Genomic DNA, 17847 nt, shown 5'->3' with positions numbered 1-17847 from the left:
ACAAGTGAGTTGATGGGGTGACACTGGACCCCTGCTGGCCCAAATGTAACACTTCAGGAGTTAGTTCAGAATTTGAACAGCATGTGTGGTGCGAACACCGAAAGCACCTCAAGGCGGCCTGCTAACAGGGCCTGTCCAGTCCATTGTGATGATCATACTGATACATGTTTATTCTGAGCAGGCAACCAGGAAAGAGGGAGTAGCTGATTGGGTAGCTGGGGTTGTCCATCTTCTATCTAATGAATACCCATTTTCGCTGATCTGGCGCACATGCCCATACACACACAGATCGTTTAAAGTATTTTCCCAGTGGAAAGCATTTAACACACTTACCAATGAGGCTTTCACACTCTCAGTTCGACACACACACACACACACACACACACACACACACAAAGAATGTTTCACATGGTTTTCTTTAATTTCAATAAGTGTCAGTTGTGTTTTTTTCCTCACTTTTCACCACTTCCGTTGTTTTCAGCGTAACACTACGCTTCTTTGGTAGATTTTCCAAACAGATCAACAGAAGAACACACAGAAGACCCAAGGCGACCACAAACCAATTCTGGTCACAAGGAGTCATACCTCAAAGATTAATCCCTCCCCAATAAACTGTAGAAAATATATTTCACTTAAATAAATACATTAAAAAAATAATGTTCCAAATTCCAAAGTAAATTCCAAGAAACAGGCCCCGCACTGGCTCTGTCTGCTTGTCAGATGGCACAGATCCGTTTGTGTTCCGATCAATAGTGCAGTGTGTTCCAGATGATCAGCCCATGCTCAGATTGTCTGGGACATTTGTCTGAATATGAGTCATAGCATCGTACTGCTACGATATGTGCAGGGGATGAGAAAATTGCTTCCTTTTCGTGAGGGTCAAGTAGGTGAGAGTCAACAATCAGCAAATGCGTAAAGCTTTTTTAAAAAAAAAAAACCTAATTTTCCTGATCAGGAAAAATGGGTTCCAGATATCCAATCAAAGCTTGTCAAATATGGAAACTTCTGTTTCATGAAGAGAGGCAATCATCCAGCATACCGACCCAAATGGCAATGAACTTTATCTTGCCTCCATTGCACCCAAAAAGAGAGCAAATTTATACCTAACAAAATCTGACAGGGCTGATGTAATCCTCTCTCCAGATGCGGGGTTTTCATCAAAGTCTTTGCTAGCAGGACAGTGAGGACTGTGCGCTTATCAGGACGGTGGCTCCCACACGCCTGTCCGCTGTCACACGTTGCCATGGGCACCGACGTGCCTCAGCAGCACGTTACACCTTAACCTTCTCCATGTCCATTGGGGGCATCTGGTCCTCCCCCTGGATAGACACAGCAGCAGCAGGCTGGCAGCAGAGCTGATGGTCCTTCCAGTCCTGGGAAACCCAACACAGAATGGGAATGAGAAGAAAGCAATAGCACCTTAAATTCCTACACAACAACAGAAAAACACGCAGACCGATCTGACTTACCCTGCACTGAGCCTTACCCTGAGGTCATGAGTATCTCAGTTTATACCAAAACATCTTAGCCATTTTGTCATGCCAAACCATCCCCTTGGGTTCGCAAAACTGAGACTGAAACCATGCTCAGAGGTGGAGATTTCAGGTCCAGAGAGTACAAATCCAGGCTAAGATTTTGTTTCAACCAACCAGCTGAGTACTCTGTGACTGAGACTTTTTATACTCAATTGGGTGGTTGAAACAAAATCTTGGTCTGGATTTGTACTCTCTGGACCTGAAATCTCCACCTCTGCCCATGCTGTACTTAACTGACTGAAACTGCTAATTATTATGACTAATCCGAGAAGGTCATGCTATCACAACATTTTAAGTATTTAATTTTTAATTACTTTTTTAATTTTAAATTTAAGTATTTATTTATTTTTAAGGTATTTATGGAAACAAGTTCTGACTATGCATGGATGCTCACACCTCCATGGTTGACATTTGGAGCCATGCCCTACAATAGGGCCCCTGTATCTCTTCAGCTTGCACTTACCTTTCTCTGGCAGAATGTGGAGCAGTAGTTGACCTTCCGGCAGCCAGTGCATTCACTCATGGCCTCCCTTCCGCAGTTGACGCACATTTGCTGCAGTCGCCAAAAATACAATTAAATAACTCGTTACTAAGCCAGACGATGTCGTCAGCTCCAGATGCTCTCTTTTGCATGAAGTTAGCTAGCCCTCAGGTCGGCTGGGTTCCCTTGGTGACAATGACAGGCATGACTGGGAAGCAGGGCAGTCATGTGTTTCAAGCTTATTGTTCCACTCCAACACAGACAAAGACAGAATGATTATATCGGGGTCCCCTCCCCAACCTAGCCATAATTCCACAGGCAAAAATAATACAACCTTCCTTCCAAGTCTGCCAGGGCCACTACTTATGGCAACAGATCCACGATTACGTTAAAAATCCACGTTAGCATGTTAGCATTCCAAGCCCACGGGAGCCCTAATCACCAGCAGTGTTCAGTAAGACAAATGAGATTTCTGAACAAATACCCTCATGCTGATTACGACAAGAAATTACCTTAGCCAATCACGCCCCTGATGCCTCACACAGACATATATATCAAGGCCTTCATAAGTCAGATTTTTTTTTTCTGACACTGAGTCATTAACAGGGCAGAGCTAAAATGTGTCACAACAGTGTTGTTCCCAAAGATCTCCGTGGGGCAAAGCATGTGACGACTGTCATAGCGGATATTTTTTCCCCCAAAGCAACAGATCTGCAGTAAGGTGTGTTCATCATCAAGACGAGGCAAGGTGTCCTGTTCCTCCAAGGCTGTTAGCCGTTAGCCCATCTCACGCATCGAAAACAGCCTGCCTAACTTCAGGGGCACCAACAAGTACTCACTCAATGGCTAAAGCCCTCCAGAAATCCCCAGGCAGAGTAAACAGGCCTGCAGCCTGTGGCGGCTGCTTTTACCTTTATGATGATCTCTGTTGTTTTCCCCTCGGGGTCATCTGCATGCTGGAAGGATAGCTGACCTGGGAAAGACTGCAGAGAGAGAGAGGGAGAGGGAGAGAGAGAGAGAGAGAGAACAATCACTCCAAGCTCACTCTGATTGAGAGCAACACCTATAGCATAAAACTTAGAGAGATGCACAGAGATGATACAGGTTGGCAGCGTAAGTAAAAATATAGCAAAAAATTGGAAAGGATGAACAGGGAAATAAGGAAAAGCTGCTACAGGGTATCTGGTCTTATCGTTATTTACTGATCGTTAGATTGTTAGCGAACTAAGTGAAAAACAGAGGACAGGCATTTGTGGCTGTTGCATCTCAGTTATGGAACTCCCATCCCAACTTCAACAAGGAAACAATTTAAAACCAAACTAAAGACTGACTTTTACTCTACAGCCTTTTGTGATCTTCAATGCTGCTCCGTCTTGACGACATCGTGCTTCTGTTATGCTGCGGGTTTTTGTTTTATTTTGGGCGTTTTCTTTTTAATTGTATCACAGTGGTGTTTTTCATTGCTTTTTATTGCTGTGGTTTTTATTTAATTTTTTATGTTACTGACTGTGAAGCACTTTGGGTACGACACCATGGTTACTGTTGTAAATGTGCTTTATAAATAAATTACTATTGGCATTGGCATTGCCATTGAATTCAAGTCACAATTAAATAAAGCTGCCCTTACCTCCTTCCTTTCGGAAGATGCCTTGTCCTGGGTCACGAGGGCTTCCTGGCCGGCCTGGCTGGCCTGCTTGGCGTGGTCGATCAGTGCTTTCAGCTGCTGCACGCTGCTCTGCAGGCTGTTGGCTATCTCCTCCAGGTACAGCCAGGTGCGCTGTTCCCCCGTCTCCAGCCCACCGGGCAGACCGGGGGAGGGAGCTTTGGCCTGGACCGGCTGGGGGGCCACAGCCAGCGCCGGTAGAGATGTCAGGACTGTGGAAGGGAAAGCGAAGGGATCAGCACACTGGGATCAGCAGAGGGCCGATTATTCGGTTTATTTAAGCTACTATTCATTTTGTTTACAGTGCAGGGAGAGTTCAAATCTGTTCACTTCAATTCATTTTGATATACTGTCTACTGAGCACTGAAATCATCTTTTATGAACAGTATGGCTGTAACAACAACAGCTGCCCAGCTAAGGCCTGAACAACACCCTCTGCATCTGCTGGGGCTCTGCTCTCTCACTCCAGCTCAATGTCTTCAAATGAAACACGATGCAATCAGGACACAAAGTCTGAAAACGGTGCCGAGGACAGGGACACTTCTGCAGGCCGACGGCATTAATCAGGCACCTCCGAAATCCAGTCCAGATCTCTCCATCTTCTGCGTGAGCGCAGTGGGAATGGAAATAAAAGACTCCAGAAAGCCACATACACATCCCCATCCACCCTACAGAACGATGTCAAGGAGGCCCAAGGGAGACACGGCGACTGGGAGGCGGGAGGGAGATGGAAACAGCAGGAGTGTCAGTCTCACTGGAAGAGAGATACACTGAAATCCCTGCTCTCATGTGTATACAAAAGCTGAAAATGACCAGGGAACGCTGCTTTAGCATTACTTAGCATTTAACAGCAGAATTCAGCACTCCTGAAACAAAACTGAAGGTCAACAGTCCCCACACCATATTTAACAAGTACAATAAATACCTGCATCCTCAAGCACACACTCTGATCAGTCCCTGTATGGACAATGTACCCGCAACAAACAGGAACACAGTCTTCACTGGAAATGTCATTGTATAACGTGATGTGCTTCACTCTAATTTAGAATGCATTGTAGGTCTTGTAATTCTAAGAGGAGGCAGGAGTGGTGTCGCTGCAATCAATTTTGTCTTCTAAGTAGTTGTTCTGTGGTGACATTTCAACGGTAATTAAATGCTTTTAGAAATATGAAAATGCTAGAGAGATAAGCAAGCTGCTATTGCTCTAAAAATGAAAAGTGAGTTATTTTTAAAGATGTAGTTAAGGCCCGTCCATCCATTTTCTATACCTGATTGTGCAATGCAGGGTCAAAGGGGGTCTGGAACCTATCCCAGAAGTTACAGGCGCAAAGCAAGGAACTGTGGGCGGAGACTCAAACCCAGGTCCTAAAGGTGTGAGCCAATGGTGCTAACCACTGGGCTACTGTGCCACCACATCATATTAAATGTGTCTGCTTTAATAAACAAATGGTTCCAGGAAACTTCCAGAAAACAGCAAGACAAATGACTCAGGAAGAGACAGAGGAACTGAATTGCATGCTGTATGAAATGTATCTAAAAAACAGTCAGTGCGCTGACCCTGTTTGCTGCCAGCACAGTGAAATGAGGGGAACGCAGAGCGACACGATGGGTCCAGGCTTCTCTCAGCTCGTCACAAGACCTGAAGCCACGGGGCAAAGCGGCTGCTGTCTGCACTGATCGCCATTCACTCGGATCCCTTATCGGGCTCCAGGTGCCACAGTCTGTCGTGCTGAAAGGTTGCACGACAGACGAAAAGCGACCAGTCTGAACGTCTGAATGCAGCCGTTTGTCAAATCCGCACCGCATTCCACTCCAAGGTTCAGACAAAAGCTGCTTTACGAAGCTGTAATTTTCATTTGCAACACAGGCCACTGGCATCAAATCATTAGAGAGAGAGAGAGATCATCAAAAACACCCCCTCACACACACGCATGTTTACATGCATCATACCATCAAAGAGAGAGATCATCAAACACACCCCCTCACACACACGCACACTTACACACATGACACCATCAGAGACAGAGAACATCGAAAACACTACCCAGCCCCCCACACGCACGCTCACACACGCAGACAGAATACACCTCCTCTTCCTCCTAAAAATAACAAAACATCCATCTTTGTCACAGGGTTTATGTGCATCAGGGCTTAAACAGGTTAGGAAGGAGGCAAACTGTGATTAAACTGGTGAGGGGCCGTGACCAAGAAGCCTTGGCTGTAACACTAAATTGTGCGGTGAAATCGCGGGGTCACATGAGAGTGTCAAGCGATTTCCGGCAGGTGTGGGATGAAGCAGCCGCGGGGGGGTGGCCACACCGCAGGACTGCTGCACGGCTGTGAGCCGCCGCAGCCTCGGAATGGAGGACTTTTCACTACTGGTGGGCCTCGAGCATAAGCATCCCATCTAACGGTACAACAACAGGCTCCCCTGTTGGATTTCAGTATGAACTTCAGCCTCAGCAGACTAGCACCTGCTGCCTGTGAGCATCTATGTGAGCCTCTTTTACACGCTTCCCCCCCCCCCCCTCCTACGCAGTCTACAGCAACCTGTCACAGCTGGTTACAGGGAACGTCATCTGCAGTCACACTAAAGCAATTATCCTCCCTTGTTAAGTATCATTTATGTAGCTTTTATAGGAAATAAAGCAAGACCACTAAGATTACAGCAGCCAGGAAGCCTCACACCACGAACGCGTGTCTCAACCCGTTAGTGACTAAGCTTTTGCCTGAATCGAAACCCACTTTTTCTATTGCTTAGCCACGTGTCCAAGCAGAAAACAGCAGGTCCAAGGCAAGGACCAGCCTGGCACAGACAACAAATTACAGCTAAATAACGGAGATTAAAATTAAATTAAAAATATGAAACATTAATAAAAACAAAAGCCTCGTGCCTCCAGGGCTGGAAGCTTGAATTCCACCGCCTGCTCAATGTGTTTAGTTTTATTTTTTATTCTGGTTTTCTTAAAACACCAAACTAGGTGAATCAGTAACTCTAAGCTGCCCATAGTTAGTGACTGTTAGTATGATGGCTGTCCTGTGACAAACTGGTGTCCCATCCAAATTTTCCTGTGCTCGGTGGATTAAATAATGAATCATTTTTCAGGAATGGCTCTGGTTGACTGTAGTTGTAGGTAGGGCTGGGAGATGTCACATGAATATTATGTGCAACGATCATGTGCAATGATCACCAGGGCTTCAGAGGACGGCAGAAACACGTAGCGGGACACCAGCTTTTCTGTGCTATACGTGTTTTTTTTTACACCTTCAATTTGTTGAGCAGATGTTTTGTGACACCCAAAAGTTAGTAATCTGCATAAACTTGGTGTATCTTTATGTTTATTAAATTCGGTTAGTGGAGCACACCACATAATACTGCTTTGGTATACTATGGCTTGGTATACTTCAGTGCCATATGCACCATAGCGGGGCACACCACATAATACTGTTCTGGTATACTATAGTTTGGTGTACTTCAATGCGATATGCACTGTAGCGGGGTACACCACATAATACTGTTCTGGTATACTATGGTTTAGTATACTTCAATGCGATATGCACTGTAGCGGGGTACACCACATAATACTGTTCTGGTATACTATGGTTTGGTATACTTCAATGCGATATGCACTGAAGTGCCAGTGAAGAAAGGAACAGCTCAGCAGCCACGACAACCTTTAAAAGAGGAGATCTTTTGGTTAAATAAGGTAAAAAGACATCAGTGGTGTGCTGGAACTTTTTGCAGTTTGAAATCTGACACGGTTATTAAACATAAGGATATGAATTTATACTGATTACTAACTTTGGGGTGTCATAAAATGCCTCTTAATATTTTAGGTGCACTACTAATCTGCTTACCAAATTATAGATGTAAATAAACGTCTGTAGTACCGAAAGGCTGGCGTCCAGCCAGATGTTTTGCTCGTCATCTGAAGCCCCAGTGATTATTGCGCATGCGCGATATAATATTGATGTGATATTGCCCAGCCCTAGTTATATGGTATCACTGACACCAGATCCTGATAGATGCACATGGCCTAGTTAAACGGAATCCCCAGAGTTTATAGGATGATACAAAAAGGAGCACAAAATAATTGTTTTACCTGTAGAAATGTATCCATTTTTCTGCTCAATAAGGAAACACCACACAAACATCACTCTGTACAGAAAGAAAACTATAACAAACGATACCAAGTACAGCGACAGGCAAAAACAAGCCAGGCAGTTTAAGCTACACAGTAGGCTCACAAAGGCTCAATGTGAGGCCGCGTTTGGGCCTTACCCTCAAGCTGAGGCCCTATTTGGGCTGTACCCCGAGCTGAGGCCCTATTTGGGCTTTAGCCCCGAGCTGAGGCTCCATTTGGGCCTGAACCCCAAGCTGTGGTCCCGTTTGGGCCTGAACCCTGAGATGAGGTCTGGTTTGGGCCTTAACCTCAAATTAAGGTACCATCTGGGCCTTAACCCCAAGCTAAGGGTCTGTTTGGGCCTTAACACCGAGCTGAGGCCCTGTTTGAGCCTTAACCCCGAGCTGAGGCCCCATTTGGGCCTTAACTCTGAATAGAAGCTCTATAAAGCTGGAGGGTGGGCATAGCTCTGCCAGGGTGAGGGTCATGGGAAGGAACCATGGCTTTGTGGGCCCCCGGTGCCTGACCCACCTGCTGTACTGGTGAAGACATCTGCCTGGGCAGGGCTCTCAGATATTATGGTGGCAGCATCACCTGCCGGGGTCCTGTCAAACGTCAGCGTGCCAGAGGTGGTGATTTGCCCTGACGGCGAAACGGTGACTGGAGAAGAAACACCAATTAATCCAAATAACCCATGCATACACTAGCGTAGCATATGCTCATCAGCAGAACCTTAGAATAACTTTAGTAACTATTTATCTCTGTGCTAAAAGAATATGTTTTTCATGAAATCACAAGATTTTTAAATGACTGTTAATGAATTTAAAAAAAAAAATCACATTGAAAATTGCTAGTTGTGAAGCAGCTCTTCTGCATTGATGCCAAGTCACATGCATAACACCTGTAAGAGAAAAAACAGCTTTCGCCTTGAGAGAAAACGAAGCGTGAGAGCCAATAATAGGAGACGTCTCCTCCATGTTTACGCCTGCCTCTGCTGAGTTTACTCATTTGGCACAATCACTCGTGGAAGAGCGACAACACAAGAGCGAGTGTGCTACTCCCTGACACTCGGCTGTCTCATAGCCGCCGTGTAGCCGAGTCCAGGATACGCCAGGGCAGCTCTTTCACATTCCCCTCCGGCGTTTACGTTTGCCTTTGGGATGAGTTTCCAGGGTGAGCCCTGCTGCCAGTCTCACCTTCAAATGAATCCTTTGCCCTCTCTCGTTCTACAAACCCCTCGAGGGGTGAGGTCCTATCTTCACCCCAGGACTTGCCTCATTTCTCAAGCCATACAGTACATTCATTTGTTAGCTATATGTACCCAACCTAACAACTACCTCTTCACCAGGCTAAGGTCCAGAAAGCACTTCTGCTGTTTCAGTGAGAACTGAGAGGCCCATATGGATTCTCTATCCTCAAGTCATCAGAATACCTAACACTTAACTGACAGTTGTAATTTAACACCTGCTCCTTACTCATGCATCATGCACTTTATCTATGTTGCACATCTCTATTTTTTCTTTCTTTTCAGTATAACTTTACTACTCCTAATTTATTGCATATTTACTATACTTTAACTTTTATGTGTTACTGCTTTCACTGTTTTTTTTTTTTTTTTAAATGGCGCAGTTGATCGCCTTGCATTTCACTGCAGGTTATGGCTGGACTATTTGCTTTGCATGTTACAAATAAAACCCCTGGATATATAACTAAGAGACTGTGGATGATGATATCAAAATAAAAGTGGGAGGAAAAACAGGGGTAGCCCACGTTTTAAGGACTTTCTGGACTTCGGATTTCAGTCAGGATCCCAAGTGATTTGGTCAGTTTGAGCCCACATTACATAGAGCTGACATTCTTCATAGCTCCCAGTCTGACTCATATGCCTGACGTCTAAGTCCATTAGCTACACTTACACCACAGTGGAATATAACAAAACCTTGCCCCAAGCTCCCTTAGCAAAGACTTAAGGTGATTACTTAAGACAACGGGATCTATCAGAGGGCTCCGAAAACTATGCTACCTCTTGGGGAATGAAATTTGTCAGTTGGTCTCAAGACCCAAATTATTCTGAACTGACGAAGGGCATCTAGCATGGAACGTAAGGGCTACACAGCGCCCTCTGGCTTTAGAATGGCAGACGTCTCTCCATGAAACGGTGACGAAAGCGTTGACAAGCCCAGCTGAGCCACAGACAGACTCCCTAGGCAGTTATTTCCAAACACAAATGGTTTTTTACTTCCCCATGAGAGCACACGAAGATGCGTGACTCTGTGTGTTAGAATGTGTGCACTGGCGTGTGTTGAGTGTGTGTGAGTGAATCAGTGTGTGTCCACTCACTGGTGGCACCAGGTGCGAAGGTGATGTTCTTTGGAGTCTGGATGTCCTTTTTCTCGGGGGTAGCAGGCCGGTCGCTCTCCTTCTTTCGTCTCTTGTAGGGGACAAACAGCCTCACAGGGCCGGTCTGTAAAAAAAATAAAATAATAATTAAATGGGGGAGGGGGGGGGGTGAGGGACATAGTGATCTCTCTCACTGCAGGAAACAGAATAAACCAAGAAAAAACACCAACAGCTTATACAGCCATAATCTTAGCGGTGATGCGGGCTCCTTAGAAAATGTCACACTTCAAGTGTTAAGGTTATCCGTGGGTTAACGTTAGCAGGTTGATTTGAATACTGCTGACCAGCAATGGGAGAAATAAGGTTTTGAACCCCCCCAGTGGATGGGATTACATAGTGCTGTCCATTACAATCCAGGTTTGTTGCAATGGCAACCTGTAAAATAATTGGTGTCTAGCCAGTCAAATAAGTTTGTGACTAATTTAACCAACGTTATTATTCCGCCCAATATAGGTCTTTGAAGCCTTGTTCTTCCCTCTGCTGCTGGGTCCACTGCAGGGTTTTTGCCAAAAAGCGCCGAAACAAACATCTCTAGAATCTGAAGATGAACTGCGACACAGTGTTCTTGCACAAAAAAAAAAAAAAAAAAACGTGATTTAAAAATAGTGATAGTGAGACCGACATCAGAAATCTGGAGAGGTCTGACGCTTCATTATCGCGTGCCGGGCCGGGCCACACAAGATTCTCTCAATTTTATACCTGCCTTTTCCAAAAATGGATGGTCACAGAGACATGATATGAAAGGTGTCTTGCCTCCAGAAATGTGGCAGCTGCCACCCCCCATTAATCTGTAATCTGCAAACGAGCATCAAGCCCAGGGAGATAGCACACGCTTCCATTATAAAGAGCACAGCACATTTCTTTAGACCTAGAACCTTCAACTCGAGGCTGTTGGTCGCTGTGAGAAAAGGTCTATCAGGCCCTAACGATCACTGACGTGCGTGGAAGTGGATGAAGGGACAATACAATACAAGTCTGTTTTTCAGGTCAAGAAATTAAGTCACAGATTCTAATTACCATATTTACGTTCTCCCCTCTGAAAGACGCCCCATCCTTGGCACACTGAAAAAGTATTAGAGAGGAAGTATAAGGGGAAGGAAGGAATGTGTGGGACCAGAATTTTACATCGAGAATTGTTCATCGGTGCAAAGGCAGGCAGACAATCAGATTTTTTTCTGAAACTGTAATGCAAAGACAATCTTGCGGGTAATACGTTTGGACTGTTTTCTCAGAGAAAAATACCCATAACCTTGGAGAATGTCACCTCAACACAAGACTGGAGAAGTCACTTTTTAAACCAGGGTGGAAGCTATGCTCAGACAAATGTAAAATACAAAGAGTCTAGCCCCCTCTACTGGACGACAAGTCATAATGCAAAATGCTTACAAAAAAACGCTTACAAAGTTTTTATATGGCGTTAATTAGACAGAAACCATAGTTCAAAAAAAGTACATAAACAGATTAAAAATATTTAAAAGTTAATCAATGGGATAGGACAAAATTCTCAATTGCCAAACTTGTAGGTTCTATATAATCCTTTTTAGGGTTTATATATTTTTTCATTCTGCAATGAATTTTGTTCACCTGGGGTATCAGGGCCATCAGAAACGGACTCACCAAGGAAAGGTCATCGCAGCAGGCCGCACACGTGCAGGAGGCTGCGTGCGGGTTTAGGATACGCTCCTGAAAGAACACACTATGAGAAATACCTCAGACACCCAAACATGCAACCATATTCCAGGTCTGGACCCAGGTCCACACAGGAGCGAGGGGGCTCTGGTCCACCCTATGACGTCATTGTTACTGTTATTGTAGATGGATGGATGTTATTTCTCATACTATAAAGGGATCTGTGAAGCAACACTGTGCCAGGCTCACGCAGGGCAGCCCCCCCCCCCCCACCTGTATGAGGCACTGTAGCGGACGGCCTGCGTAGCGGATGCTCCTCTTCCAGTCCTTGCTGCTCGCCCGGCCCGACATGCCCTCAAACTCGGTGGGTGTGTACCAGCTGTTGTTATGCCTGATGCATCGCCCTTTCCCACCTGTGCTTCGTAAAGAACCAGGGATATAATATTACATCCAAGTGATTAATTAAAACAAACATTCTAATTTAATAAGGAGCCAAATTTGCAGTAAGGACACTTCTGATCAGCTTTTTGTCATGAATGCCTGAATCAGATGCAATCAGATGTTTAAAGTCTCCCCCATGTCAGCTCCTGCATGCCAAGCCAAGGCCGCGTGGAAGCACACCTGAGCCCAGCCGGTTCTTGTACAGGATGCCGCTGGTGTTTCGGCACCGCACTGGCAGCTCGTTGTCATACACCGAGGGGTCCCAGTTATACTTGGAGCCGTCCTTTTCGTGCTCGGGAGGCAGAGTAGTCGTGGGCATATGGGGACCTGCAGGGACAAGGTGGTCACCGATCGTTAACGTCGATGTTACTCCACAGAGGCCTCACCTATACTCTGTTTCTTTAACTACAAAATAAATGTATCCGCTATTTTTCATTAATTGTGTTTTATTGGGAATTACATCAAAATGTACTAAATATACCTGAAATTAAATAAAAATTCAAAGCACTTACTACTACAACTCTACTAAACGTTCCTAATTTCTGTCAACCTTGCATTAATAACTATAGAGTTAAGCATTATGGATTTATAGGCAAAACAGCAGTATTGTCTGTGTGGATATATATACACACACACACACCAGGGGTCATGGGTGTGGCTGCCCCCTTCAGTCCCGTAGCTCCCACGATGCTCCCGTCAGTGTGGACCACAATCAGGGTGGCCTTCTGGGTGTTGAGGCTGTCCGCAATCTGTAAGGTGGTCCTGCCGGTCTAGAAAAAGACAGAGAGCAGACGATACAAGAACCTGGACCCAGATCATCCTTGAGTAAATGGAGTCAGACTGTTCACACTCCAAAAATGACTATAAGCTGGTGAGACTGTCATCCAAGAGGAAGCAAGAACTACTTACAAGGACGTGTTCTGAGAGAGAAGCTGCTGTGGCGACAGATGTAGTAAATACGTTGTCCCCGGAGCCCTGGACATCCCCCATCGTCACTGTTGTCACTTCTGCTTAGAACATGGAAATTACACTTAGCTCATATCACCATCATGCACATACAGGTGCCTGCCGTCTCGGGGGGACAACTGGGGAAATTGTCCCAAGCCCTGGCCTAAGTGAGACGTGTTGTGCATCATGGGGGTTGAATTAAGTCTGTCCCAGGCCCAGGGGTAATGAGCTGCAAATATATCCAGGGTGTACCCCTGCTTTGTGTCCTTTGTTGCTTGGGATAAACTTCAGGCTAACCCATGACCCTCACCAGGATAAATGGTTAGAATGCATGGAACTGCCATAAACTCTTTCTTTTTTTAACAATATATATTATATTTTAACAATAACTGAGTTGTTGTAATGGATAAGTGTTCATATCTGTTGGGATATATTTTAACAAGTTCTCTTAATGCGTGAATTTCGCAAAAACATACAACGAAATTTCTGAGGTATGAAATATGTATTAAATATGAATTAAAAACATTAATTTGCATTCAGAATTAATCACACCGGTTACTCATAATAATGCATAAATAACCAACCCTGTAAAACTGAACCAAATTTAAATATTCCTACAATGCGTAACACTTTAAACACTGACTGACTGCAATATGCACTGTATTTTTTATATAACGCGCGCTGTTGTGCTAACTAGCTGACCACTTAGCAACAAATTAAATTTATTGCTCAGTCAGTTTAATACACTTTCACTAAGGTTAATTTTGTGAGAGTGCATAATCTAATTGTGTGGCTATTTAATTTCATATTTCATGCAGACACACAGCTGAGAAACAAACTAAGAACATCGGTGTACGGGCTGATTTATAATGGTGTTTAAACTAGCCTATGCGTACTGATCTCACAGTCACGCCGCCGCCAATTCGTAACTTTCCTGCAAACGCGGCCTCGTCTGGGTTCGGCAAGGACTCGGCTCCGATCTCGATGTTCCCCGGTTCCCCCATTACGGCCATCGTAGTAACTTCGGCCTCCGACTCGGTATCCGAGTTCTCCCCCTCCTCTCCCGGCACAACGGCGGTGGCTTCGGGCGCCTCCTCCAGCCCGAGTTCCTTCGCCGCCGATTCGGACTCGTCCATTTCTCCGGCCTCTGCCGATTTGGGCCGAAAGCGTCCGAGGGGAAAGTCGTCAGACTGCAAACGCGGCTTGGCAAATTAAGGACCGCAAAAAATTAAGCCACAAAAAAACACTCTCACCGAATCAGCCTGTTAAAATATAATATCATATACTTGTACGCCAAAATGAAAGTCGAAAAGCAATGGCTTAATGGCTTCCTTCTCCCTTTTTGTTGCTGCCGATGGCCCGACAGGAAGGAGGCGGAACGGAAATTGTCGAAAGAAAACGAAATGACACGAGATTTCTTTAACGGCAGTTTCTTTGTGTTTCTGCTCAGTTACAATTATTTTAAATCAAAATGATATAATTTATGCTAGCGGACGTTTTTATACACGGCACCTTTGCTACCTTGAATCAGTTTTATATGCACTATTTTCTCAAGTTCGCAATAGTAGAGACCTTACCGGTTGTCCATGTGCAAAGTCTCCAGGCTACCAGCACTTTGTTTTATAACATAGAGAAATGTAGATAATGACACTTATTCAGCGACATATCAAGGCACCCGTTTTATAAAATATTAAAGCTCATTTATCAGCTATTAAGTAAGCCTATTTGTTTGTCAGGTTCACAACACTCATTTATAAATTATATGTTCATGTTTTGGGTGTGTAGGGGACTTCACATTTATCATGAAGAAATTTATCATTCAGTGGCACAGAACTGCTAACATATAAGGACCTAAATTTAATAATTTCTTGGTGGGCTATGCAAAATGGGGTCTCTACAGTCTTATTTAAATAGGAGGTTTCCAACTTGCCAAAACAGCACATATATAAGTGACCCAAATCTTTAGAAATAGCTGTAAAGGGCAGTATTTTATTTTAGATGCTTTACATTCTGTAAGGTGTTTTCTTGTATTTACAACCCAGAACACCCAATTTTTTCCGGCCTTGCACTATGTTTGCACTATTGTCTGCCGCAATGCATGTGTATTATACATACCATATTTAATTGCCCAGATACATTCATATTTCTATATCCTGCTTCCAACCATCCATTTTCTGTAACTGCATGTCCTATTAATGGTCGCAGGAAATCTCAAAGACTAAGGCGCAAGGCAGGGAACAACTCCAGGACGGGCTGCCAACTCATTGCAGGGCACATTCACACACCATTCGCTCACATTTGCACACCTGTAGGCAACTTGGTAACTCCAATTAGCCTCAGCATGTTTTTGGACTGTGGGGAGAAACCAGAGTACTCAGAGAAAACCCCATGATGACATGGGGAGAACATGCAAATTCCCCATATCCTGCTTATATGTTCATATTCATATTTATTCTTATATGAATTTTTCCTAAGTGTTGTCCTGTGTCCTGTAACTGAGTGTCCTTGTCTTCTTACCCTCTGCCAGGCTGCAGGAAACAGAAGTAGCCATGTAATTGTACTCGGTACTGGTATTAGTACAAACAACAGCAAACCCTTCAAATCCTTTGAATCCTTTAATAGTGTGCAGCTTTACTTTATATTTGCAATTATATTGACATCACAGTAGCCAGTAACTACATTTGTACTTTTAAAAGTAGAGTCAACCAAAATCATTTGAAATGTTTTAATAATGAAACGCTATATGGTGCTCTGGATTTGTATATTAATAATACTGATTCCAGTTATAAACTTACTTATTACATGTCCGTTTTCCATGTAGAAATGGAAGATTTCTGGCAGATAATGCCCATACATATCAGCGTAATTACTCTGTCCATTTGATTTATTTAATCAGTTGCACCAGTAGGGGGGGAAGGAAACTGGAGTACCCGGAGGAAGCCTGTTCAACACGTGGAGAACAGGCAAACATGTAACACTCCACACGCAGAACAGGGGGAAGATTCACCTCTGTAACCCTGGCAACAGTACAGCCACTGAGCCACCATGCTGCCCAATACTAAAAAGAGGATTTCATGTTATTTCTCATATTTGTCCCCAAAATACCTGATGTTACACTAAACAAAACATTTTTACATTGGGAAAATAATAAAATAATAATTTTCCCGGCTTCTGAAACATAGGACATCACAGTTCTGAAAAGGTTTTCAGCCTCTCAAAATCTAGTCACATAGGTAGCATTAAGTTTTACCTTTTCATAACACCAGAGTTTAATGGGAATTATAAGAAAAAGAATCTGTAAATGACCCAGAGGACCCTCTTTTCTTTGTATTTCACATAATAAAGAACTATTGTATTGATGAAAACATCAATTGATAGAACAAAAACAACAAGAGACGATACAAAGCGATAGCAATACGAAGTCATGAGACAGCTGGTGATATTTATGATCAAGAAAAATGATACAACAGGGCTGCCAACTCTCTTGCATCAGGCGTGACACTCATGCTTTCAGACTCTCACTCTCGCACAAGAAATCTTCTGGCTAATCTGTATTATTCCATTAAAAACCTAAAGTTAGCTACAACAAAAACATTGGGGTAGTTTGCAAACCCTACAGACTATTTACAAGGTAATAAAACTCTTACATACATGTAAGTGCATGTGTATGTATTTTGGCCTAGGTTAATAATTAATTATTATCTCAAATTGAAAATCTCACTCCAGCCAGCTGACCAAAGAGTCCACCCTGAATCAATGTTAATGATCATCGTTAAATCATTGTTTCAATATCTGTTATATTATGATCTTCACTTCCTGCAACACTTCATCTAAACTTTCTTAATATAAAGCCTTTCCCTCTGCATCATTAATATATATATATATATATTAAATATATTGAGTAATAGTCCAAGTTTCAAGATGGCGCAGCCAAGCTCAGACACCCTCCTGATCGCTCTGATCAGGCTGTATAGAGATTATGTACAGGTGAGTATGTTTCATATATTTTTTATTTTATAAACCTCTTGAATCTTGAATCTAATAACTTTTCAGAATGATATATTTACTGCCTCTGACACTCAGCACTTGATGAGACCCACCAAAGGGATCAGCCTTGCTTACTCTTCTGTACCAGAAAAACAATAATTATCATATATGACTACTTGACCCCAAATAATCTTTTAATATGATTTAAATGGTATTAAAATAAAGCCTCCCAATCAAAGGAGCAGGTGGTGTGCTGTCTACCTGTCTATACATTAATATAGTCAGTGAGTGTCAAGTTTTCAATGCCAGTGCAATAATGGCATGTAAAACATTCCCGTTGCTTGTAAGAAATATTGTATAATGTAACACTAAAAATGTTACAGGTGTGTATAAGCAGTCTGTTCCCCACTCAGATATAATTCGAAAATGAAAGTGACAGACAGTTGAATGCAAGCCATTGCTCATAGTTTTTAAGTCTAAAGGATTATCTTTTTGGGGCGTGTGGTGAACATATCAAATGGATTTTCTGATCTATGCAGAAAAAAACGGCGTTATTGAGAAACGTCCTGGTACTGGAAACGTTAAGACATAAGGAAAACTTCATCTCCCAGAATGCACCTCTGTAAAACCCCACTAATC

The 17847-nt window shown here is 43.5% G+C and overlaps 1 protein-coding gene across 3 annotated transcripts; it reads right to left on the bottom strand.

Moving 5' to 3' along the window:
• Window positions 1–398: 398 nt before the first annotated feature.
• On the bottom strand, window positions 399–14595 carry deaf1 (DEAF1 transcription factor). 3 transcript variants are annotated; one of them, XM_072698188.1, is made up of 14 exons: window positions 14475–14595; window positions 14160–14368; window positions 13183–13284; window positions 12914–13043; window positions 12454–12600; window positions 12106–12245; window positions 11788–11886; window positions 11221–11265; window positions 10144–10267; window positions 8335–8463; window positions 3644–3891; window positions 2928–2999; window positions 1999–2088; window positions 399–1373 (listed from the first exon to the last, which is right to left on the bottom strand). In XM_072698188.1, exons 2-14 carry the CDS (start codon window positions 14355–14357, stop codon window positions 1272–1274), a joined length of 1626 nt encoding a protein of 541 aa, XP_072554289.1. In that variant the 5' UTR covers window positions 14358–14368; window positions 14475–14595; the 3' UTR covers window positions 399–1271. The 3 variants fall into 3 exon arrangements, with proteins under 3 accessions (XP_072554289.1, XP_072554288.1, XP_072554290.1); XM_072698187.1 differs by having other exon boundaries at window positions 14160–14589; XM_072698189.1 differs by having other exon boundaries at window positions 11821–11886; window positions 14160–14589.
• Window positions 14596–17847: the final 3252 nt, after the last annotated feature.

This window comes from Paramormyrops kingsleyae, chromosome 13 (assembly GCF_048594095.1).
Source record: "Paramormyrops kingsleyae isolate MSU_618 chromosome 13, PKINGS_0.4, whole genome shotgun sequence".
NCBI lineage: Eukaryota > Metazoa > Chordata > Actinopteri > Osteoglossiformes > Mormyridae > Paramormyrops > Paramormyrops kingsleyae.
This window is presented reverse-complemented; position numbering and strand designations above follow the sequence as displayed.

What these genes read in the sequence shown, in the direction of transcription:
- deaf1 (XM_072698188.1), bottom strand. Translation starts at nt 14,357, where the DNA reads ATGGACGAGTCCGAATCGGCGGCGAAGGAACTCGGGCTGGAGGAGGCG. An exon ending in CAAGAACCGGCTGGGCTCAG is followed by an intron (nt 12,246 to 12,453) that starts GTGTGCTTCCAC and finishes TACGAAGCACAG; the next exon opens with GTGGGAAAGGGCGATGCATC. An exon ending in CATCTTCCGAAAGGAAGGAG is followed by an intron (nt 3,000 to 3,643) that starts GTAAGGGCAGCT and finishes CTCTCTCTGCAG; the next exon opens with TCTTTCCCAGGTCAGCTATC.